This window comes from Delphinapterus leucas, unplaced genomic scaffold (assembly GCF_059928025.1).
Source record: "Delphinapterus leucas isolate spDelLeu-1000000601 "Yukka" unplaced genomic scaffold, BTC_Dleu_Yukka2 spDelLeu_asBTCV2_sq40, whole genome shotgun sequence".
In the NCBI taxonomy this organism is placed as follows: Eukaryota; Metazoa; Chordata; class Mammalia; order Artiodactyla; family Monodontidae; genus Delphinapterus; species Delphinapterus leucas.
This window is the reverse complement of record NW_028322249.1, coordinates 4564226-4590591: the sequence shown is the minus strand read 5'-3', so window position 1 is coordinate 4590591 and position 26366 is coordinate 4564226. Positions and strand designations below refer to the sequence as shown.

Here is a 26366-nt window from a genome sequence, read left to right as displayed (position 1 = left end):
CCGGGCGGTCCTCTAGCTCCGGGTGCAGGCGGGCAACGGCGGAAGATGCGAGGTCGGCGGATCGAGCCAGCTGAGCCGTGGGCGGTGCTGCAGTGCTCTCTCACCGCCTGCTCCCGCAGCCTCGGCCCCACGGCTCCTGTGCCGCCCTAGGTATAGATGGATGGCTTCTGTATGAAGAAATTGAGTTTCAGGGTATGCGTGACTATGGGTTCTCTTGTTTCTCTGTCTTTCTTCCTGTGTGTCTCTCTCCTTGTGTCTCTTTCTCCCTGCTTTTTTTTTTTTTTTGTCTCTCTGTTTTTATGTTCTCCCTTTCAATTTCTGCCTCTCTTTTCCTTCTCTACCCCTATCTCCAAGTTTTTTGTTCATCTCTGTCTTGAAGTGATCCTTTCCTAATGCACAGCTCTCTCCCTGCCTGGTAGGACCCAAGCTCAGTTAGTCCCTTCTCCAGGTGTTCTGGCTGACCCTTATGCTCCCCGTAGCTAAAAAGTTGGCTCCCTCTCAAGTGCCTTTCCTGAAGCATGTTGGGTTTCTGGAGGGGACTCCTTGTGAGATTCAAGCTGTCACTACATCAGCACCCAGGGGTATGAAGTTTGTGTTTGTGCCAGAAGGAGGGGTGTCTGTCTAAAGCTGCAGCCTGGTATGGCCCCTCTGAGCCTCTGAGCATCCCTAGCACCTGTTGAGTATGTCACCTCTAGATGTTTGCAAGGCCAAAAGTGCTTCTGGGCGGCCTTCACTTTGAGGTAATGCTTTCAGGAAGAGCCTGGGTTGTTGTAAGCAAAACCCAGAAGCACTTCCTTTACCTCTGAGCTTAACCTAGAGAACCTGAGGAGGCAGCGCTGCAGGGAGGATGAGGCCAGAAGTCACCTGAGAACCACAGGCGCAACTCACCGTGTTTTTACTGGAGCTCTGGGGGTTGAAGGCACATTTGCTGTTTGACATTTTAAAAATTATTTTGGTGCCTTCACTTGGAGCTTGGGAGCTTGCAGATGGGCCTGCCTGTCGAAAAAAGAGTGAAATCTTCAAGTCAAGAGAGAGCTTGCAGACTAGGCTGAAGGATTGTGTTTGCTGAAAAAGATTCCAGGGGGAGCTGATTCCTTCTCTGGTGTGTGGATCTGAGGCACTTGCAAGAAAAGAGAACGCTTGCCTTATGCTTAGTTCCCCCGTTCCCTGGGCTGGGAAGGAAAGGAACTGAATGCCAGCATTAGCAGTGTGGGTTGGGACCAAAACCATTCAGAGAAAACTCTGTCATTTTCCTCTAATTTGCAAATTGCAGCTATTCATGTTGGATTGAACAGCTGAGGGAAAAGAGCCCCCAGTTTTCACCTGCATTTATTGAGAAGAGGCTGGTAGTAGGAGGGATGCACCAACTTGTAGCTTGTGCTGCAAGCTGGATATAAGCTTGGTGTGAGCATCCTGGTTAACCACTGCCCATGTTCAAATATACAGAGATAGATTCCAACAATCTCTTCCCGCAGCCTTATTTTTGCGTGTGATCTTAGAAGCTCCTGGCATGTAAGTCCAGTCCCCAGTTTCCCAGCCTCTGTAAACCTGCAAAATGAATAGAGAGAATAGTGGAACACAGACCCATTGTTCAAAGACACAGTCACTTTAGGGAAAGAGGAAAAGAACGGGTAGGTGAATCTTCTCTGGGATTGCAGGGTTCAGCTCAATGAAGACGGTCCTGTATAAAAGAAACTTCTCTAAATGGTTGAATTCTTAGCTCTCCAGAGATCTGAGTTTTCTTTTCCCCAGTCCCTGTGGGTTGCTGTGGGGAATGTGCCAAACCTATCATTTGAGATAAAAAGTTATGGTGAGGTAAGCTTCTAGGCTGGGGGAAGGAAGACTTAGTGACTGAAATGGGGGATGCTAAGCACTGGGGGGCAGGAAGGAAGAAGGAGCTAGTAATGGATGTAACAAATGCTGCAGCTGCCGGCAAAGCCTGGATTGAAGTTCCTTCCTGAAAATGAGGACCCGGGCAAGAATGACCACTCAGATGTAAACAGTGTCTCTGACTGGGAATTCTCATCTGCCTGCCGGTGGGCCAGAGCTGAGCAAGTCCTTTCTCTCCTCTGTATGCACACTGAATTGGTTAGTAAGTGACGTGTCAGAGGACAGGAATCATATTCAGTGGATCTTTCAAATCCAGGAGTTTGAGGCTAATGAAATTAGTGTGTGGCCAGGGCTCTGCCAACTAGAATTAAGTCACTGCAGCCACACTGCAATGCATTTTCAGCCTGAAGGGAGCATCAGGGAGGAATTTCGGGAGATTTGTTTCTGAGCCTGTACAAAATAATACTCATAATGCTAAGAAAGATTAAATGTAAATTAATATTGACTACGAGTAACATATTTAAAAAATAATCGCCGAGTGGGGGATGGCTTAAAGTGGAGAGATTATATAATATGGTGTCCAAAGAATAAATCTCCCCTGACCACTGTTTCATGGGCTATAAGTAAGATATATTACAATGGAAAGTAATGGGAACGTTTTTAGTCAAGGCTTCTCTGCTATTGACTTGAGAGCAAATACTCTGAGAGTATAAATTACTCTTGCTATGTGCTGACTCCGAATGAACAATATTTCGTGTGCAGTGACATGGTCTAAGCTATAGACTTGGAATTGAATGGCATCTGTTTCAATTGTTTTGTTCTCTCAAGAGCAACTAGATAGAAAAAAGTGGTCAATTTGACCCTTGTGGGAGCGTGTTGCAAATCTAAACCTGTGTCCCTCATACCATAAATGAAATACATTTGTAAATTTGTAAGTGTTTTCTTTCTGTTCATTGATGCTTGAGTATAATCTCAAACTTTGGGAGCAACATTTTATACATAAGTAGTTGGTTTTCTTCCTTTCTTCTTTCTCTTTCTCCTCTCTCTCCCTCTCTCTGTTTCTATCTCTCTCTCTTTCTCCATCTTATGTAATTGGATAGAACTGGGCACCTAGGATGATGTGGTGTTACTATAGTGGGATTTTTTTTTTTAAAAAAACAACTCTTAACTTACCCTTTTAAAAATTTCATAAATACAGGTGTCAGTGCCATTTGGAATAGTCTCTATAACAATTTCTGTCTCCACATTTACTGTGTTTCAGCAAATTTACCTAATAGATGGTGAGTGAGCAATTTTTAAAGGGGCATTTTTTAGAAGAGCGGAGAGGGAAGGAATAGAGACAGGCACATACTGTATTTGAAGTTACCTCCACGTGTATTTTATGTATGTATACCCATACAATTAAGAAGTCTTTGGATGTTTTATCTTCAAGAATAATTCAGATAATGGATTACTTGAATATCATAAACATTTAGGGTTTAACAGATTTGTTACATATAGACGTTGTATCATGGATTTAAAAGACCATAGCCAGCGGGCAGCGGCGGGCGGAGCGACCGCGGGGCGGCGCGGGCTGGGCGGCGGGTGCGGGGGTCCGTGCTTCCTCGCGGTGGAGGGCTGGGGTTCGCCGAAGACGCCGGGTTGCGCCGCGTTGCCAGGTTACCGAGCGCGTGCCCCGCGCCCGCTCTTCCGCCCGGGCCGCCCTCGGCGCCGCCTTAGCCGCGGTGCGGGCTGCGCGGGGCGCCGGTTCCGCGGAAGCCTGGGTCGGGCGCTGCGTGCGGGACTCTCGTCGCTCGTGGACGGGGCGCGAGCGCGCGGGGGACGTAGGGCGCCGACCTGGGCCTCCCCGGCGCTCCGGCTCCGCTCAGGGCGCCCGCTCAGGGGCCTCCGGCGCGAGGCCCCCTTTGTGGTCAAGATGGCGGCGCCCAGGCGGGCGGCGCCGAGGTGAGCTGGAGTCGGGCCCGGAGAGGGGCGAGTCTGCCACGCCCAGGACTTGGACCCCGGGCAGGTCTCCCGTCTCCCGCGGAGCGGCAGGTGAGTGGGCGCGGCCGCGCGTAGGTCCCTCTCGTGGGGTGGTCAGCTCTCCGTGCGTCCGCAGACTTCTGTCGTCTGATAGTCAGATCTGGGGTGGCCCAGGTTGGAGGCGAGGGTGCTTGATTGGGGAAACCTGAGGGGTTTAAGGACTCTATTGGGATCGTTTCAGACCCCAGCAAGAAGCTGAGCAAGTTTCCTCCTGACTCTCTTCCCGGCTAAGTTTTCTCCCTTCTCTGAAGGCGCCAGCTTTTCTGAATCACCTTGTTACCCGGGGGGATACAGTTGGTGGTTCTGACCGTGGAACGGAGGACCTGGCGCGGGGAAGCCTGAGCTGGTTCTAGTTACTTTGTTTGCAAAGCACTTGTTTTGTCTTTGGAATCTTTGTGTATGTTAACCAACGTTGGGAAGAGCCAGCGTTTTCTCCTCCAAAACACTGTGAGGGGTAACTTTATACGTAAGAAACAAGATGGCGTTCACATCCGTCTCTTTTCCAACCACTGAGTTTTGGTTGTGTTTCCTTTCTTTAAGTTTGTCTCGTTCTGAAGTGATAACAAACAAACAAACAAAAAGACCATAGCCAATTACACAAAGTATACTCTAGTCTCAGTCCTGCCATTAATTAGCTTAAGTCATTTAATTTTTCTAGGCCTCATTTTTCTCGTGTGATGTTTTTTCTTTGAAAAAGTATAGTTTCTAGAAGTCTCTAATCTCTGTGTCATAGTTCAGCTTGGAGAAAACCTGTTCTTATCCAAACTCCATGACATTGTATTTCCAGCTCCAACTTTGGACTTTGAGTGAGTTGGGGGCAACTTTTTCAGGATATTTTCACACAGCTTTTTTAGTTAATACCAGTCTAGCTGACTTGTCATACTCAGACTTTCGTCCATATTCTTTTACCAGTGTGTTCCTTAGTCATATATATAAAGACTGTTGTGGGCAAAATGACCTCCTGGGTCAGCTTACTGCATGGTCATCGACACAGGGCAGGGAGTAAGATTCTGTGGATTTTACAGAAGCAGATACAGGTTTCATTATCCATGTCCTCTCCCCTTTCATCTTACAAAAACAGCAGGCTTTTCTTGGAGAACTGCCAGATAATGCCATCCTGCCTCCTCACGGGCCCCGGGGATGAACTCCAGTAAAGCAGGTGATGGCTCATGGGTAGGCATCTGACCTCGGGTGAGTCTATCAGACTCCTCCCCAGGACTTTTCTCTCAGAGAAAAATGGAAGAATTGTCTTTTCTCTCTGGAATTTCTAAGCTGGGGAGATATGACTCTGGGACTCCCAGTGACCATCCAGCAGAAGAAGAGACTTTCTGTAAAATAAAGTCTTGCAGAGGTAAGCAGGGCTGAGCGATGGAGAGAGAGCTGGAACCCTGCTGATACTCTGGAACTTGCAGATCCAACTGTATCTGAATATGGCTGCATCCCTGAATTTCTAGTACTTGTTTGTTGAGGTGGTTGTTGTTGTTTGGTTTTTGTTTTTAAATTTCCTTTGACTATTTTGAATTTGTTTTCAGTAATGTGCATTTGAAAGCATCATAGCTAAAAGAGCTAATTTCCTACATTAATGTCAGGTTTGCTGAGTGGCATTCCTTAAGTGAAAAATAATATCCGCTATTTTCTTTAAATAAAATCCTTCTAGCTCAGGTTTGAGATACTCAAAACTCTGCCTCCTACCCCCCTCTTTTCCAACATTTACTATATCACCTTGAAGCATTTGTGACCACATCTTTCCCATCTAGACGCAGTTGAGAGAGAGAGCAAAGACTTGTGATATAAACTGCAACCTATATGCCTCCTACCTGGAAGCTTTAGAACATACTTGATTCTTGTCATTAAAGCAAATCTTTTGTTGTTGTCTCCAGGGCACAGAAGCGTTTTCATGGCATAATGGAGTACAAAGTACATTAAGCCTAACTCTACTTCTCACCCTCTTTTACTTTAAATAGGCAGAAAAGAACAATCTCAAACACATTTTCCCAACAAATAAAATACATATACGATTATGTTTAGAAGACGTTTATGCAACACATAGTTAGACTGATTAATTAATGGACCTTTTGCCAGTTGGCACAGTAAATATATATGTTCAATGTGCTTAATTAAAAAGAAGACAATAACATTTTTACAGGTTAATTATCTGAGAAGAGTATTGTGCCAGCACACTTGATGCTACAGTATTTCATGTTTGACAGGTAATCTTCTTTCAATTATATTTACTGCTAAATGTTTCTTGGATCAAGCTATTAAATTATAAGGTCAAAAGTAAAATGATACGAAATTACAATGATAAAGGGACACATATCCCACTTTATGAGAATAGAAGTTCTAATTTCTTTTCAATACTACTAGTAGTGACCACAGTACTAATTTGAGCCCTTACTATGAGCCACTGTGCCCATATGCATTTAGTTCTTACAGTAGTTCTGCAAAGGGCATATAATAATCCACACTGCAAAGCTGAAGAAAGTGATTCTCATAGCTGAAAGTCACATAGCTGGTGAGTGGCAAAGTCTAGATTCAAACTTAGAGTCGTCTGACAATGCCCAGGTTGTTGACCACTATGTACACTGCTCAATTGTTGCACCAATAAAGAAGTGCTTGAAATAATTATAGATTTGCCTACCCTGAAACTGCAGTGATTTAAAGACATCAAAGTTGCCAGTTGCTTAACCACATCTACTTACAGTAAGAAATTACATTTTATTTCATTTCTAAAACAAGATTAATTCTGCAGGCCCATAGAAACTTGAGCACACAAATCCTACCTCCAAATGAAAGATGCTTGTTTTCCACTATTCAACAGATGGCCCTGTACAGAGGCAATAAATATATAGTAGAATTTTCATTCAAATAAATGAGAAGAGAGGTTTCTTCTTGTCCTGATTCAGTGCCCATCATTATGGATTATGATGGCTCTTCCCAAACTTTACTTCATTCACTCCACTCTTTCTACAAAACTCCAGTAATGGAATCCATCATTCAGATATATGTGCAAAGCGAAAGGACTGTATTAATACAGTTGCTGAAAGTCAAGTTGATAGAGCACAGGAAATACATCCTAATAAATGCAACATTAATGTTTGTGTGGGCCTTGGAGTTAGCAGTAGAAAACTTTTCAGTTTAATGGAATATTTTGCCTCTTGCTGTGGAAGTGTGGCTTAATAGTCTTGTAATTGGTCATTTACAGAATCCTCCATCTCTGGGTTTCATGCTTTCTTTACTCTGCAGCTGTTGATTCCTTCTCTTGTTCTGGATGGAAGATAGCAACGAAGCCACTTCAAAGGGCTCAGCCTGCCTTTTTGTGTTATTGTTTAGATGAAGATATTTCCATTTATTAAAGCACACTATTTAAACATTTTTATCATGTTTCAAAGTTGACTGTGTTCTGAAGGTATGAGCACAGGCAGACATAATGGGGGATGTTTTCCAGGAGAGAACATACCCTTATCAAAGGAATTATCAGAATTTTCATGTATGGATTGAGAATCAAATTCTGGAGTTAGACCTGAATTTAAATTCATACTCACAACTTATTACCAGTCTCATCTTGATCAAACGGTTACCACACTTCTCATCAATTTCCTTATCTTTGAAAGCGGAATAAGAGAAGTATGCCTGGTGGAGTTACACATAAAGCTCATCTGATAGAATATTCATAAGGATTTTGCACAAAATATACATGGATATATTTTAGCACCGAGTTTAGCATGCGATTCGTCTTCAATACATTTAAGAGCTATTATTTTATTATTATTATGCTATCGTTAAATATCACTATTACTTAAATGTCATTATTGCTAAAATTGCTGTAAAACTACCGCAATAACCCATGATGAATTCCCCTCTTCTGTTTCCTTTGTTTAAATGGAAAATATATATATAAATCTAGACAGAGAACACTTTAGTGATCCTATTCAGTGGAGTGAGAATTTCCATGGCACTGATTAAAACAAATCCTGAATTGCATGGACTTAAGATAGCAGAGAGGGGCTTCCCTGGTGGCGCAGTGGTTGAGAGTTTGTGACCCGATCCGGGAAGATCCCACATGCTGCGGAGCGGCTGGGCCTGTGAGCCATGGCTGCTGAGCCTGCGCGTCCGGAGCCTGTGCTCCGCAACGGGAGAGGCTGCAACAGTGAGAGGCCCGCGTACCGCAAAGAAGAAAAAAAAAAAGATAGCAGAGAGGCTAAGAGATTTGAAGTTAGACATCCCCAGGTGTGAATTCTACTGTGACCCTCTTCTAGCTCTAGAACCTTGAGGAAGTTACTTAAACTTTCTGAGCTTCACTACTAGTTTCCTCATCTGTATCTTTTTCAGGACTATTTATCAAGCATCTTCCTGTTCTCTATGCTTGGACGTATCAATGAATAAATCAGACAAGAGCCTTTGCCTGCGTGCTCCTTCTTGCATGCTTTCTCCCTCCTTACACTCTCGTGTGGAAACGGATGTTATAAATAAATTCTGTGCTTTGTCACAAGTTGACGGGCGCTGGGGGATAAGGAAAAGGATGTGAAGCTCACTGAAGAGGCTTGGGTTGGGAGTGCTGGAGGAGTGTACAGGTAGGTTCCGATTTTAAATAGGGTAGTCAGGGTGGATTTTATAAGTTGACATTTGAGCAAAGACTTGAAGTGAGGGAGTTGTCAGAATGTATGATGGGGAGACCACTCCCTGGGAGCAAGAATAACCAGTCCCCAAACTCTAAGGCAGAAATATGCCGGGCAGCTTGGAGGAATATCAAGGAGGCCACCCTGGCTGACTTAGTCAGTGGGGAGGAAGAGACAGCAGGAGGGCTGGAGGTCGGATATGTGATGGGTTGGATTGGGTAAGTCCTGGGAGGCCATCACATGCATTGTGTCTTTTACTCTAAATGTAGGCAGCCAGGGGCAGGATTTTAGCCGAGGTGTGGTATGAACTGTCTCTTGTTTGAAAAGCATAACTCTATCTGTGGCCTTGAGGATGTGGGGAGAGAGTGGAGTCAGGGAGAATCTCGGGAGGCAACTACAGGATCCTCGAGGTCTATGCTGGTGGCCTGCACCAGGCTGCTAGCGGCTGGTAATTCTCAGAAGTGGCACATTGGGAAGGTTGTGACAGCATTTCGTGGTAGATTGAATGCAAGAATGGAAAGGAAGAGGGAGTCAAGGGTGAATTCGAGATTTAGGGCCTGGGAAACTGGAAAGGTGTGGTTACTGTCACCCAAGATGGAAAAAGTTTGGGGTAGAGCATGTTTGGGGGATTAAAGACCAGTTTTGGAGGTATAAGATTTGAGATGTTTTCGTGACGTCCAAGCAGAGATGCTGAGTACACAGTTGGATACACAAGTCTGCAGTTCTGAAGAAAGGTCTGAACTAGAGATACACTTTAATACAATGGAGATATTAAGAATAATGACATGGAAGCGCTATTTTAAAGATAAAATGAAGTCATGCAGTTAGCACTCTGTCTTCTCAAAACATTTAATAACTGTTAGCTAAAATAATTACCTGAAATGAAAAAATACCTATAGTTTGTTTTGTTGTTTGCAGTAAAAGTGAATAAAATGTCACAATTATTTTAATAGTATTTGTGACACAGTAGTTTTAGTTAAGACACCATGACTACAAACATTTACAAGAAACCTTTCCGTCTCCTACTTTTCACTCTGATAGGGTACTTGGAACCATATTTTGTAAGGTTTAAGTTAGTTGCCATAGGGTACCTCTTTAATTAGAAGTAATTCTGAACTTTCTAGTTCCATGCAGTTTTGTATACATATATGTATAATTATTATTTTATGATTTATCAAACTCAGTTGAAAATTTGCATCACTGATATACATTAGAATTTAAGCATTTACCCAGGTATTCAAGGGAAAAAATGTACTTGTCTTGTAATTTCCATAGGGGAAATTACACATCTTCCCTTCACTTTGCAACTGAATTTGCAATTGAATGCAGGGGAAATACTATCTTACTGGTCTTTGAGTTCCCCTTAGCTATCTGCAAGTCCTTAAACAGCCTTTGTGGCTTAACCAAAATTCTCTTCCATCTTCATTCCGCTAACAGATATTGGTCTAAGCATGTGCTTATACTAAAAAATGCATGACCACGTTGTCTCTACACATCTATAATTTTATGTTAACACTATCATTATGTAAGCTATACTTGAATTGTAATTATAACAGATTTTATGTCAACACACATCCATTTCTAGTGTTCATCTGGTGTTCAAGGGGAGAGCAGCATGTCGTAAATTTTATCAAAATATAACATCTGAAGAATAGAACAGAGGGTAATTGTGTAATTCTGTATTCACTCTAATTAAGTTCAGTGGAGTTGGCATAATAGAATTAAGGTGAAAAAAAAAAAAGACATTGAGGTACCATGGCTCCCTCTCCTAACACACCCTTTTTGTATCCGAGAGCAGAGACTCAGCACCTTTCTGTACAGAAATGGAGACAGGAAGAGGCCAGAGGATGAATGACAGGCACGAATGAGGTGGAACTTTGAAGAGCAACATGGAAATGAAATAATTCTTTTGTATTTGGTAGGTGGGGAAAATGTACCAGCGTGTATGCCTACTGGGACCACGTTTTCCAGAACAGTTAAGCCCAGTGTCAACTATGCTGTCCCACCTTCCTCGTAAGTAGGAACATACTGTTACTTGAATCTTTGCTTCCTGTTTCTTGATACCTGGTTGAGAAGATTATCACAAGAACTGCATCTTGTTAGCAAATACACTGTTTTGAAATGATTGACACTCACTGAAGAGTGGCAGCTCCAAGCTTGCTCTCTCTTGATCTTGGAGTATTTAAGTCTGGAGTGCAGGAGTGGGTTATGGGGAAAGACCATTGGAATTCTTATGTCTTCAGCATAATGGTTATAGCATAATGGTTAGGAGTGTAGGTGCTGGTTCCAATCTCTGCTTTCCACTTGCTAACCATATGAGCTTGGGCAATTTACCTGATTACCTGAACCTCAATACTCCTGCCTATAAAATGATGTTAATAATATTTCATCCCCATAGACTTGTTTTCAATGTTAAAATGAAGTCACTTACACCAAGCACATAATACAATGCCTAGAGCATAGTAAAGTCTATTATTATTACTATTACTACTACTACTATTATTATTATTACTATCACGATGCCAGGTGCTATTTTTCCTATGCCTTATTCCATTATCTTCTGCCCTGTTCCCCCATTTCTGTCTTGTTTCTGTACAAGGGTAGGTTTGTCACAGAGCATTTTCTTTCCCTAGTGTCTGACTCTTAGTCATCAAGGTGACTGGTCCACGACCCCGGCATTCATTGCTGCTCGTTGAAGCAACCCATTTTGAGAAGGGGAGTTGGATATTGATGCCAAGTTGGGTCAAGGAGAGAGAATTTTCTCTCTTCTGCACTCAGAGAGCTAAGTGAAATATTCAGGCCTCAGAAGGAGAATCAGGCAAAGGGCAACATGCTTAATTTCATACCTTAGTGATTAAGAACAAGTCAGACAGGCTGGATTTGAACTCATTTCCGTCATGTACTGACAACGGGATCTTAGGTGCTTTTGTAACCCGTCTGAGGCTCAGTCAACATCTGAAAGAGACGAATAACATTATCAGAACCTAGTGTATAGCCTCGTTGTAATAAGTGAGTAAATCCTTTTAAAACGTTCAGCACGTTGTTTGGCATATAAACACTTAATAAAATTTAGCTTCTTTGACTACTACCGCTGCTAATATTATTAAGTAGCTGAGCAGATCCGAGGCCCATTTTTTTCTTAGATTGCACATAATCATTTGGACAACCAGCTCACATTGATCAACCGTTGCTTATATATAAACCCCCATGAACCCAAAGGTGCTTTAACTCTCTCCCAGTCAGAGCCTGTTCTGGGGGCAGAAGCAACACCGGCACTACCCCCGTCATCTTTGCCTTTATTGTCACTACACTCGCCTGCCGTACTGAGCACTTTCTGTTTGCCAGGCACCAAATTTAGCCCTGCGTATGCACTATATTATGTAGTTCTCACACTCCACTCAGGTGGGAGACATTATCATCATCCCCAGTTTTCAGGTAAAGACGCTGAGGTGTTGGAAAGGTAAGAAACTTGACCCACAGCAAGAGATGGAGCCGGAGTATTCAAACCCTTCTCTCTGACCTCAAGAACCCTTAAATATTAGCATACTACTACATCCTGGTAAGAAAATCTGCTTCCAGCCACTCTGGTGAGAGTAGAAATGATTCTCAGTCCCCACATTCCTCTATTGCCCATGCCACCCTAGCCTCAGGACTAGGGGGGAAAGGAAGTGATCTCTTCAAAGAGCAGCCAAAGGGAACCTACTCCCTTCTGCCTTTTCGTAATCAACTAACCAATATTTTATTTCCTTCTTAAGAGTCCCCACATGTTCCTTTTGGTACTTAGCTTGGCCTTTTAGAATTCTGACATTCTGTACGTGACTCATCCACTGTATTTCATGTTAATTTATTGAGGTCAAGTATAGGGTCTTACTCATCCTGAAGTCCAGTTATCCCCTGTCACATCTAACTCTGTTCTCTTCTTCTTGTAGGACATCTGCAGGTATTTATTTGAATTTTGTTGAATTGTTCTCATCAATAGTACATTAAAAGTTATACAGAAAGTGCTTTCTTATAAGGAAAACCATCTAAATAGATTTCTAGCTCTTTACTTTTTATAGCACTATTGTAGAGATTTTAGATCTCCAGGTAATACTTTTTAGATTGAGTTCTTCATATCATCTTATTTTTACATATAATGATAAATCTGAATTTTCTCTATCAAACCTCCGAGACTTCACTGGCTTGTAACTTAGCTTGTTGATTATGTGTTGTTGACTTTTCCATTTACAATGATATTTGATCCTGGTAAGGATGGGGCTGGGTGGGAAGGTACATCTTAGGGCCATAAATTGGTTTTGTAGAGAACTAACATAAAGATCTAAAGCCTCATCATATTTCTGCAGAACTCATGAATCATTTTATTATAATTCCATTCATTCAGGGAGTATAAAACCATTTTCCAATTGTTATTCCTAATTTGTTCATCTTCTCTTCCTTAGTCTTAGTGAGAAGAGAGCAGGCTGAATGGAAGAAAGTTATTATGACCACTGGGGCCCCTAGGGTAGGCATCAGTCCCAGAGTTTTGTTTTCATCTCTCCGCTATTAATATTGGCTAATGTCTTGAGTGCTTACTTGGTGCAAATTACTTAGCCGACCATGGCAAATGGATTGTGTCATTTCATCCCCTGCTAGTCATACAATTAATGTATGTATTATTATGATATCCCATAATGCATACATGGAACAGAGCCTCAGAAGTAGTTATTTGCTCACCAAAATATGGTAGATGTGGAATTTGGACTCAGGTCTGATAGACTCCTAAATCACTCCTAGTGATTTTTACCACTAAATTAAAGTTGTATACCTCTGGAGAGTAGATAGTTTCTAAAATTTCCTCAGCTCTAACGTTTTATAATTAAATTTTTGTCTGATGGCAAGCTTAACAGTTAAGATGGGTAGGAAGGAATGCCAGCCTGTTGAATGGAATTTCCCTGAAATAAGCCTGTTTTATGACACCAGTTCACTCATTCATTCACTCAGCATGTATTGAATGTTTGCTCTGTGCAAAGGCATTTTAGGCATCACAGTGGAGTGAGCGCCCCTTCCATAGACTCTCCTGCAGCACTCAGAGAAGTCTTGGACTGGTTTGCCTGTTATGGAATGGGGCTTGGTGATAGAAGCCTGGTTTGTCCTCCACTGATATAACTAAGACATACTCATATGAGTTTATAGGCATCTTGAAGCCGTGGGATAGTAACACACATGAATCTTACCATTTTTGCCTGGGATTAATGATATAAAGGCTTTGGATTTGGGTATGGAAAATGGGTGCAATTATGGGCGTGTTGGTTCTACATATATATGGACATCACGTGTCATCAGCCTGCAGCTACCTGCCATTCCTCACTACTTCTTTTCACAAACCAAACAAGTACCTTCTTATCTCTCCTGTGGATAAGCTCTTGACAGTGGCACTAGGGCCTCCCTCAATAAGTACATCATTGGCTAAACCAGTGCTTTCTCAGATATGCTCATTGAACAGCCCTTAAGGTGGATTGACATTCCACTGCCTAGAATAGAATATGGTGTTCTTTAGAAATCGGGGGGAAAAAATAGGCCACCAGATGTACTTTCTTTACTTTAAATTGTTTATATATATATATATATATATATGAACAATTGTTATATATGTGTATGTATACTTGTTCATATATATGAATGATTTAAAATTGAAGATATATATATATACACACACATATATATATGTATATTTAAATTTTGGCTTCTGTTAGCAAGTAGTAAATTAAATGATTAGCAGATCCATACTGCAGGGAAATAACCAATCAGATTTCATTCAATAGCTTGCTTTTTTGTAGATTTATGGTTGTGATTTTATATCTGCAGGTATGTTTGCTGAAGAAAATATTTCTACCACTTTACGCAAAATTAAATTCATTTAATACCAATGCGGCATGTCCCAAATGTCTTAATACAGTTTTAATCTTTAATCGCATCAGAAGTATGGAATTAGAAACATACCCCAAAATCATTTGAAGATATAATTACTTTCATTTCCCTTATACTTTTGAGACTTTTGAAAAATAAGTATTTAGTTGTACTTATCTGTTTCTGTCTCTCTAAGGATAGCAAACACTGAAACACAATTATTTTTAAAAGTCAATATTAAAAGTATATTGTCCAAGATGATCAAGACTAAGGAAGTGGCAAAGAAATTCAAAAATTTAAACTTTCAAAGGGTGCTTTTTTTGTGAATGTGTAGTACTTGTTCTTCTGAAGGAATTAATCTTTTTAAAAATTTAATTAACTTATTTTTTATTGAAGTATACTTGGTTTACAGCATTGTGTTAATTACTGCTGTCCAGCAAAGTGACTCTGTTATACATATGTATATACATTCTTTTTCATATTCTTTTCCATTATGGTTTATCACAGGATATTGAATATAGTTCCCTGTGCTATATAGTAGGACCTTGTTGTTTAGCCAATCTATATATACCAGTTTGCATCTGCTAATCCCAAACTCCCAGTTCATCCCTCTCCCACCTGCTTCCCCCTTGGCAGCCACCAGTCTATTCTCTATGTCTCTGATTCTGTTTCTGTTTCATAGATAGGTTCATTTGTGTCATATTTTAGATTCCACATATAAGTGGTATCATGGCATTTGTCTTTCTCTTTCTGACTTACTTTGCTTAGTATGATAATCTCTAGTTGCATCCATGTTGCTGCTGCAAACGGCGTTATTTCATTCTTTTTTTTATGGCTGAGTAGTATTTCATTGTATATATGTACCACATCGTCTTTATCCATTCATCTGTTGATGGACATTTAGGTTGTTTCCATGTCTTGGCTATTGTGAATATTGCTGCTGTGAAGATCAGGGTGAATGTGTCTTTTTGAATTATAGTTTGGTCTGGATATACGCCCAGGAGTGGGATTGCTGGATCATGTGGTAGGTCTATTTTTAGTTTTCTGAGGAACCTCCATACTGTTTTCCACAGTGGCTGCACCAACTTACATTCCCACCAACAGTGTTGTAGGAGGGTTCCCTTTTCTCCACACCCTCTCCAGCATATGTTATTTGTAGACTTTTTAATGATGGCCATTCTGACTGGTGTGAGGTGGTACCTCATGGTAGTTTTGATTTGCATTTCTTTAATAATTGGCAGTGTTGAGCATCTTTTCATGTGCCTATTGGCCATCTGTATTTCTTCTTTGGAGAAATGTCCCTTTAAGTCTTCTGCCTATTTTTTTGATTGGGTTGTTTGCTTCTGTTGTCATCAAGTTGTATGAGCTGTTTGTGTATTTTGGAAATTAAGCCCTTGCTGGTCGCATCATTTGCAAATATTTTCTCCCATTCTGTAGGTAGTCTTTTCATTTTGTTTATGGTTTCCTTTGCTGTGCAAAAGCTTGTAAGTTTGATTCTGTCCCCTTTGTTTATTTTCATTTTTATTTCTATTGTCTTGGGAGACTGACCTAAGAAAACATCGGTATGATTTATGTCAGAGAATATTTTGCCTGTGTTCTCTTCTAGAAGTTTTATGGTGTCATGTCTTATGTTTAAGTCTTTAAGACATTTTGAGTTTATTTTCGTGTGTAGATAGGTTCATTTGTGAAAGGATGTGTTCTAACTTCACTGGTTTATATAAGGCTGTCCAACTTTACCAACACCACTTGCGGAAGAGACTGTCTCTTTCCCATTATATATTCTTGCCTCCTTTGTCAAAGATTAATTGTCAAAGATTAAGTGAGGTGTGTGGGTTTATTTCTGGGCTCTGTATTCTGTTCCATTGATCCATATGTCTGTTTTTGTGCCAATACCACGCTGTTTTGATTACTGTGACTTTGGAGTACTGTCTGAGTCTGGGGTGGCTATGCCTCCAACGTTGTTCTTTTTCTTCAGGATTGCTTTGGCAATTCTGGGTCTTTTATGGTTCTGTATGAATTTTAGGATTATTTGTTCTAATTGTGTGAAAAATGTCATGGGTAATTTGATAGGGATCGCGTTAAATCTGTAGATTGCTTTGGGTAGTATGAGCATTTTAACAATATTAGTTCCTCCAACCCAAGAACATGAGATGTCTTTCCATTTCTTTGAATCATCTTCACTTTCCTTTATTAATGTCTTACAGTTCTCAGCGTATAAGTCTTTTGCCTTCTTGGTGAGGTTTATTCCTAAGTATTTATTTTGGGGGTTGTGATTTTAAAAGGCATTGTTTTTTTACGTTCCCTTTCCGATATTTCATTGTTGCCATAAAGAAATGCCACCAATTTCTGTATGTTAATCTTGTATTCTGCTACCTTGCTGAATTCGTTTATCAGTTGTAGTAGTTTTCATGTAGAGTCTTTAGGGTTCTCTATATATAGAATCATATCATCTGCATCTAATGACAATTTTACCTCTTCCTGAAGGAATTAATCTTGAAGTTCTACTAAGACTTTTGGGATACCTGTTTTAATGAGCCATTACTTCCTGCCTGAGATTGCACTATGCACCAGAGATTCTAGAATTAGCATAATAAAACTAATAATGCAAACAACAGCAACAAATCTTCACAAACCTTCCTTGCAAGGAGGTAAAGTCCACTGGAAAAACAGACAAGTGAAACACACATTCAAAATGGCAGTGATTCTCAAACATTTATGTGCTGAAAAATCATGACAAGCATGATAACCAGGGCAATTACTAGACCCCTTCTCCAGCTGGTCAGGTGTAAGGTCCTGTAACTCAATTTTTGGTGAATGCCTCCAGGAGAGTCTGAGACAGATGTTCTCAGTTGTCGTCAACCTTTAGTGTGCATCAGTGTGCATATCTAACTTTTCTTGGTTGACACTGGGGTCACCCTTCTCCCTGCCAGCCTGTAGCTCTCACTTCAAGGAGCTCAGCTGGTGGTCCACTCTATTGCAGGCTATTCTACAAGTTCCGGACGCCAAGGGAGATTGTCCTCTTGCTGACCCTTCTTCATGGCCCTCCAACCCAGACTTACTTATCCAAGAGCCATATTTAACTCCTTTCAGCAGCCACTCTTCCAAGAAAAGGAGCAGCAAAAGTCCACAGTTCCCAGGCAGAGACCTGTGAGGAGAAGACTTGAAGGTAGGGGAGGGGCAGAGGGGTGAAGATAGAGGATATTCCCCTTGAACTCCTGCAAGTCATGACTAAAGTAGCTCTTTGTGGCATTGGATTTGCTTTAAACAATTAAAAATCAGACTATTGACTAGCACACAAATATTTATAAAATATACAAATAAAACTATTGATATCTTTGAAGCCCATTTTTAAACAAAAGGAACATTTTTAAATGTGCCAGGATATAAATTATGGGTACCTCAGGATTATTATAACTTTTCTATAACATTTTATTAGATCTTTATGGTGTTTTTAAAAATGTTGGCCACTGATATTTGAAATTTGATAGGTATTTATAAAGTTTCCTCAAAGGATTCTTCTGACAGCTAAATTTTTTGACTATTTAGACAGACACTTTTGGCTGGCTACTCGGTAAAGTACCACGTGCTGTGATTATTACTTTTTGTGCTTTCCAAGTCAACACCCAGATGCCTGTGAACCTGACCTGCACAGAGTAGTTATTTTGGTTCTTTAAACTGCCTGCCAGACGGTTGCAGTAGCTTTTTCATATGGGCAGATGGCCACTCCAGAACAAATCAAAATATAATATTTGGTCTCTGAACTTACTTCTGAATTCAAATCTTTGAATATGAATGCTAACTCAGATTGAATTTTGGGTTTGACTAATTGTTTTGATGTTCTTAGGCAGTTTTCATGAAACATATTTGATCAAATAACTTAATATGGACTTCACTTCTTATTAGTTGTATAATGTCCCTTCTGGTGTGTTAAATGCAATAAAAATTTGAGCATATATACTAATATGTAGCTCCTACCCAGCATATGATGAACAAAATATGTATTAACAAGAGACATCAATCCATTTCTGAGGTTATGCACGTAGTTTACTGTTGAAATGCGGTAAAACTTTAAAATTTGTAATTTCTGGTCAGAGTTTATGAGAAACATGAATATGAGCAAGATAGGTAAATTTAGTGTTTTTTTAACAAGGTAGGTATGGCACAGACTTCAAACTATAACACAGATTTCAAGCAAACAAGGGTAATTACATTGATTTAAGCAGTTCTTTCCCATTTATTCATATATTTTTTTGTCTTAATTCAGACCTAGCTTAATTCACCCCTCCCTCCCTCCCTCCCTCCCTCCTTTCCTCCCTCTCTCCCTTCCTTCCTTCCTTCCTTCCTTCCTTCCTTCCTTCCTTCCTTCCTTCCTTCCTTCCTTCCTTCCTTCCTTCCTTCCATCTTTCCTTCCCTTTCTTCTGTTCTGCCTTTCTTTCTCCTATCTCTTTAAACTGCAGTCCTGAGTAAAATGGATGGTTTCAGATTAACCTAATTAATTACAACTAAATAGCCACTTATGTCATTAACCCAGGATACTTCCCTGGGCTACTCAGATCGAAATGTAGGTTTCATATTTTCAATGGAACAATGTTTGTTAGAAAATATATTTCATATTATAATCTTTATAATGAGAAAAATGCTAATTAAAACCAAAACCATTAGTCACCTGTAAGATTTGAAATATATGAAAAGTTTGATAACACTCTGTTGGTGAGGCTAAGGAGGAAAAAGCAGTCTAATATCTTGTTTTTCAAAATGTAAAATGGGACAACATCCATGGAGAAGATTTTATCAATATCTAACAAAATCATAGCTGTATTTGGCCTTTGATCTATCAATCCCTCTTCCAGGAATCTGTTCCAAAGATCCAAAAAATGACATGTATCAAATGTTCTTCAATGTAACATTATTGGTACTAGTAACAAAATTGAAATCACCCTCAAAATCCAAAATTCTAACACCAAAATCCAACAGTTATATAAACTGCAATATATCTACACAGTGGATTACTATGTACTTGCGCAAAGCAGTTGGGAAGATCTCTACAAAATGGATTAAATGGATTATATATTGTATATTTTGGAGTATAAATTGTTAAGTGATAAAAGGAAGTTGCAGAAAACTGTGTATAGTATGTCACCTTTTGTGTAAGATACCCTCCCTTCCTTCCTTCCTTCTTTCCATCCTTCCTTCCACCCCTTTCTCTCTCTTTCATCTCTGTTTCTTTTCTTTATTATTTCACAGTTTGTGCTTTTTTTTTATATTTGCAAAAATAAATAAGGGAAGGAGAGAAGAAAAACTCATAAAAATTGTTCCCTATAAGGTAACTGTCTCTCCATTCTTAAAAGTGAGACGTTGAAATCGTCTACTATTATTGCACTTCTGTCTATTTTTCTAGTCAATTCTGTCAGTGTTTGTTTTATATATTTAGGTGCTCTGATGTTGCATGAATATATATTTGTAATTGTTATATCTTCCTGGTGATTTGACCTTTTATCATTATATAATGTCCTACTTTGTTTTTGTGATAGTTTTTTGTTCAAATTGACAGTAAATTTTAAGCATAATTAACTGTCATTAGCACAAATTCATGAACTGTATCTTCGCTTTTCTCATTTTTTGAAACCTTATATTTATAATCATAGTTATTTATATTTGATAAATAAAATTATTTATAAAGAATTCAAGTTATAAGTAAATGGAAATGTATCATTCAATTTTTGTTTTCTTGCTAGTGGAGGACATTAAACAAAACTAAGATTTTTAATTCATAAATATGGTAATAAAATTGAACATGTATTTAAAGTATTGAAATAGTATAACTGAAGAATAAAAGAAACATTATAATAAATGCTTTATCATTAATGTTAAATTCTTTTGATTACTGATTTTAATTGAAGATTTTAAAAATACACTAAAAAAATAAAAATACATTATAAATATATTTGCATTATAAATCTATATTTAAAACTTGTAAATGTTGATAGAACTAATTGTCCTGTTGAATAATGGAACAGAGTTCCTCATCTAATTATTTAATTTTTATGATCCTTGTGAAATAACAGTTAACTATTTGAAACGTGCTATTCATTTTTGTATGTGTTTTACAGAAAGAAATTGTATTCTGTCATAGCTTACATTTCTAAATTCAAAAAGGCAAATATTTCAAGGCCTTTATTATCTTGATCATTTTGACACATTTAAAAATCATCCAATTTTAACAAAGATGTCCTTACCAGGAAATGGTAAGTTCTACTGACAAGTTAAAACAAATGATCAATTATTATTTTTAATTACATTTGTTGCTGGGAAAAAGAAATTGTAGAAAACTAGTCAGAGAAGAAGGATTATATCCTTTAATTTGTAATAAATTGATTTGTAAAGACGGGTGATGTGATGCCTAGCTGTGAAAATAAGTAACATGACAAGTAAATATTAAAGCCATGGAAGTGATCTAAAAATACCTGGATAATTATTGCAGATTATATAAATGTGGGTTTCTGGGGTAGGATTGGAGGTACCAGCCACTTTCCACTGGAAACAAAGCTTCAGTGACTTATATTCTATTGCCAGAAGAACTGGGGAATTTAAACATAGAAATAGAGTAATTGGATGATTTATTTCATAAGCATACATTTTTAAATGTTGCTGATGACTTTTCTTGAAAGTAAAGCCAGAAGGATTTTAAGATTCTTAACTGTAAATATTAGAAATGATTATTATAATACTTTCCATGATAAAATTATTTGAAACTTACTCTTGTATATTCCCAATGAAAGGTGATTCTTATTTTTTATTGTGGCTAATTTAATGAAATAATATTTTATACAAAACACAATTTTCCTAACTTGGAAATTATAATTAAGAACACATTTGAGTTTTGAGTGTTGTCATTTAGACTGTGGGCATTATCAGGGCACAATAATCCACTTGGTGAAAATTTAGTCTAGTTGAAGGCCAATTATTTTACTTCCTTGTAATTCACATGATATGTCCTTGCAAATAGAAGCAGCCGCTAGCCAAGTAACTAGGGAGAAACGAAGAGCCTTGGGTGGGTGATATTTCAAATTCAACAGTATAAAGCAAAGAAAAATAACACATTTTAACACATAAAAAATGCTAGAAAAAATGTTTACATGCATGATTCTAGTTTGGTAATTGCTTCTATTCTAAATTTTTTCATATCAATTCAACAGTAAGCACCTTCGTATCATATAAATCACTATCACTTATAAGTAAGTAGGTTGTAGTTTTAAAGTATTTGGTTTTATCAAGTAATATATGCTCATTAAAAAAAATCACATGTTAAAGAATGTTTTATATTAAATATCAACAGAGTCAGATCACTTCTTCACTTCTAAGTCTACTCTCCAGACAAGTTCTTCACAATTGTTTATATTTTGGTTATTTCCCTTCTCAAACAATATATATTTTCTGAATTTATTAATATCAGATAACATTTATTATTCCCCCAATATCAAATATAAATATTTAACTCACTCAGGTCCTCTTCTCCAACTGTTTTAGTCAATTATGTTATTGTTTTGGTTTTTCTGTCAATTATCTTTAGTATAAACAATGTAATTAAACTCAATCATTTTTCTATAGTCCTTTAATTCAGTTTTCATACTTTATATGACAATTTTAATGCCCTTGTTTCTCTACCCAATATTCTTCACAATCTGCTTTGTGTAAGTTACATTTTTATCATAGCTCTTGGATTTTCATTCCATCCTTAAACATAGCATCTTCTTTCCGTGGCCTGAAGATTGACTCAAAATTGAAAGTAAATAAACAATATTTTCATCATTATGGTTGCAATTGAGCAATAAAATACCAATTATCTTCCCATCTTTAGGAGTTCAAATCCAAATGCCCCTTGAGGGAGAATGTTAGGCTGAAAGGATTTCCTCAGTTGGTAAAAAATCATTTAAAATTATATTTGGAAAATAATTTCCATCCTCAGTTTCTGTCATTTTTGGAGGTTATATTGGCCATTTAAAAATTGCATGTACTGCTTTTATTCTCAACATTTTTCAGTTCTAAATCATGCTTATCATTATGTTCTACTACCTTTATTTCTAAAAAGTACCTGTAATGATCTCCACTGGAATTTTATTACCTTCTCTGTTGGGTTTTCTCTTTGTTTTTCTTTTATCATAACTTTCTTTTGCTTAATTTACATATTAGTTTCTTTTCTTCCCTTAAGCTCATAATGAAAGATCTTCATAAACTCTGAAGTTAGCAAATAACATTCTGAGTCCTAAGCACTATAGTTTTGATTTTATAGCTTAGGAATTTCTTTAATCTCCTAAAAATGAAATATTTACATATATATAGACAGTATGTGTTCCCCCAGCTGATTGGTAAATAGGACTCTCTTCTATTTAGGTCTGAACTCAAGTGGGGTATTATAGGATGAGAGGCTACACACAGTAATCTCTTTTTTTCACCTGATCATAGCAGTCTGCCTTGCTGTTGATAGCACAAGCACCAAACTGACAAAGGCTTTACTATGAATCAACATTCAGACTATTGATCTTATTTAGGATTTAAATGTTTTATTTAAATTTTTAAAAAAGTTTCATTTTGAAGTAATTGTAGATTCATTAGCAGTAATAAGAAATAATGCAGAGGGGTCTCATGTACTCATTTCCCAGTTTCTCTCAATGGCGACATCTTAGATTATAGTACAATATCACAACCAGAATACTAATTTTTATGTAAGATGTGTGACAAGTCAAGGCCCAGTTTTTTTTAACCTATCAGATTACTCTAGTACCATTGGTTTAAAAGGCTATCTTTTCTCCATTGAATTGTTCCTTTCACTTTTGTCAAAACTCATTTGGGCATATTTGTGAGTTTATTTCTGAATTTTCTGTTCTCTTCTATTGGCCTATGTGTCTATTCCTCCACTCACACCACACAGTCTTGATTACTAAATATAGTATAAGGATGAATTGGGAGATTGGGATTGACATATATACACTATTGATACTACATATAAAATGGATAACTAATGAGAACCTACTGTATAGCACAGGGAACTCTACTCAGTGCTCTGTGGTGACCTAAATGGGAAGGAAATCCAAAAAAGAGAGGATATATGTATACGTATAGCTGATTCACTTTGCTGTACAGTAGAAACTAACAAAATATTGTAAAGTGACTATACTCCAAAATAAATAAATAAAGCAGTAATTTAAAAAAGATAAAGATAAAAAATAAGGCTTAAAATTGGGTAGACTGGCTTCTTCTACTATATTCTTCATTTTCCAAATTCTTTTTGTTCTTCTAGTTCCTTTGTTCTTTTCCATATATATTTTTAAATAATCTGGTCTATACAAAAATTCTTGCTGATGTTTTGATGAGAATAGTTTTAAAGTTATATATCAATTTTGGCATAATTGAAATCCTTACTGTTATGAGCTAAATTGACTCTCCCCAAAATTTATGTGTAGAAGTCTTAACCCCCCAGACTTAACAATATGATAATGTGACTATATTTGGGATATGGTCTTTAAAGAGGTATTTAAATTAAAATGAGGTAATTAAGATGGGCTCTAATCCAACCTGATTTGCAATTAGGACAGACACACATAGAGGAAGACTCTGAAGGTACAGAGAAGAGATGGCCATTTAGGAGAAAAGAAGAGAAGCCTTAGGCAAAATAAAACCCTGCTGACATCTTGATCATGGACTTTAATAAGCCTCCAGGATTGTGAGAAAATATATTTATTTTATTTATGCTACCCAGCCTTTGATATTTTGTTATGATGGCCCTTGCAAAACTAACAGTTACCAAGCTGAAGCTTCCAATCTATAAACACTGAATGTCTTCCATTTATTTAGAACCTCTTTGATTTTTTTCATGAGCATTTTATAGTTTTTGATGACAAGTCTTGTAAATATTTGATTATTTGGATATATTTCTATATTTCATTTTTGAGTGATTATAAAAATCTCACTGCCCATAGTTAATTCCTAGCAAATAGGTTTACAATTAATATTTTATGTTTGTTTTATATCCTGTATCCTTGCTTAACTTATTAATTCTAAAAGGGTATTTTTTGAGTATATGTGTATTCCTAGACTTCAGTTTGTATATAATCATATCATCTGCGAATAGAGACAATTTTATTTCTTTCTTACCTACATATCTGTCTTTTAATTGTTTTTCTTGCCTTACTGAACTTGCTAGAACACCTCATACTATGTGAAATGAGTGCGGTGAGAGTGAATATCCTTGCCTTGTTCCTGATCTTGAGGAGGGAAATAATTCAGTCTTTCATCATTAAGTATAAGTTAACTTTGGGATTTTTGGTTTTGGTTTTCTTTTTGTTTTTGATTTCCATAGGTGCTGTTTATCAAGTGGAAGAAGTTATTCTCTATTCCTATTTTTCTGAGAGCTTTTTGTTCGTTTGTTGTTTTTACAACATGAATGGTTGTGAAATTTGTCAAACCCTTTTTCTGCATTGAATTATATGACCATGCAATTTTTTTTTCTTTAGGATTGGGTAAATTACATTGATAATTCTTGAATATTGAACAGGCTTTACATGCTGAGAATGAATATCAATTGGTAATGGTGTATAATTATTTTTATATATTGCTAATTCTATTATTAATATTTTGCTAAGGATTTCTACATTTATTTTATGATGGAAATTGGTGTGTAGTTTTCTTTTTGTGTATTGTGTTTTTCTTGTTTTGGTATTACTATAATAATACCGTCATAGCAATAGAAATAAAAATCCAGTATTTTACTTCAAAAACTGTGATCCTCATGAACAAGATCTGTTATTTCTGTCATTAAAGATGTGGGGATAGGGAACTAACAAGCCATTATTTTTAAGTTTAACACTTGTAATTTATTGTCTGGAATCATATGATCATTTATCATATGTGATTGCCAATAGGTGAATTTTACAACTACAGTAAGGGGTGGTGGGGAAGTACAAAGAGATTCTTCTAATACCAGACACAAAACTGAATTTCTGTGTAATTTAGAACAAATTGATTTAACCTAATGGAATTGAAATCTCTATGCTGTAAAATGGGAATTATGATGCCAACTATTAACAGTATTGGGGAAATCAAATGAAATAATATAAGTAACATCTTGTAAGAACATAGATTTTTTAATAAGCTCGGTGAGAAATTAACTGTATCTCTATTCTCTATCTATCATCTATAGAAATAGAAAAAAATAGAAAGATCGGTGTGGGCTGGGGATAAACAGGATTTCCACTTCCAACATCCATCATGTCCTTAAAAGAGAATGTAGACTAGGCTTTGGTGGGTTTGACAGGAAAGTCAGAATCCAAGTTGCTCATAAATATTTCACAGGAAGGACATAGATGCTGCTTAAAGTTCTTTCTGAATGGTGTTAGGTGACTTGATTCTGAAAAAGCTTTGAGCTTAGAAAAAATGAGCTTTGCGTATTGACAAGAGTCCTCACATGGGAACAGAGTCAAAATTAACAGACTCTGCAACCCAAAGGAGGCTGGCTGAATATTCCCGCTACCTTTGCTCTGATCATGTGACCATCTCACGCTTCTGTCACTTTCATTAAATAAAAATTAATCTTAACATATTTGGGCAGGAGTGGGGGTGGGTTGGCATGGGTGTCTACTCTGTCAATTTAAAAAATATCCTTTAGTTCTCATCACCTAATCAGTTGATTTCAGCTCCATTTTCTCCCTTTTCTTTCTTTATCACTGCCTAACCTTGTCCCCTAGGAGTTTCAGACCTTGTTATTCATAAATGGCATAACTTCGTGCACCCTTTTCCTTTTTACTCAAAAGTTTTCTTTAAAATCAAAGGATTACCTGGCTGATTATAAAATTCTTGCATCACATATTCTTCCTCTTAGTATATTTTAGATACTGATCAAACTGTCTCCTTGCATGAATATTACTGTGAAGATGTCGAATCCATCTTGATATTTCACACTAGTAGGGGGCATGATTTTTTCCCCTCCTACTCCTAGGATTCTTTCTTTGTACC

The 26366-nt window shown here is 37.9% G+C and overlaps 1 protein-coding gene across 1 annotated transcript in view; it reads left to right on the top strand.

Moving 5' to 3' along the window:
- The first annotated feature begins 1917 nt into the window (after nt 1–1917).
- LOC149743967 (uncharacterized) overlaps nt 1918–26366 on the top strand; it is a 119016-nt gene continuing 94567 nt past the window's right edge. The window contains exons 1-3 of the mRNA XM_089905929.1: nt 1918–1995; nt 3354–3864; nt 10394–10484. Coding sequence (XP_089762055.1) covers nt 1918–1995; nt 3354–3864; nt 10394–10484 — 680 coding nt within the window. The remainder of the gene's footprint in view (nt 1996–3353; nt 3865–10393; nt 10485–26366) is intronic.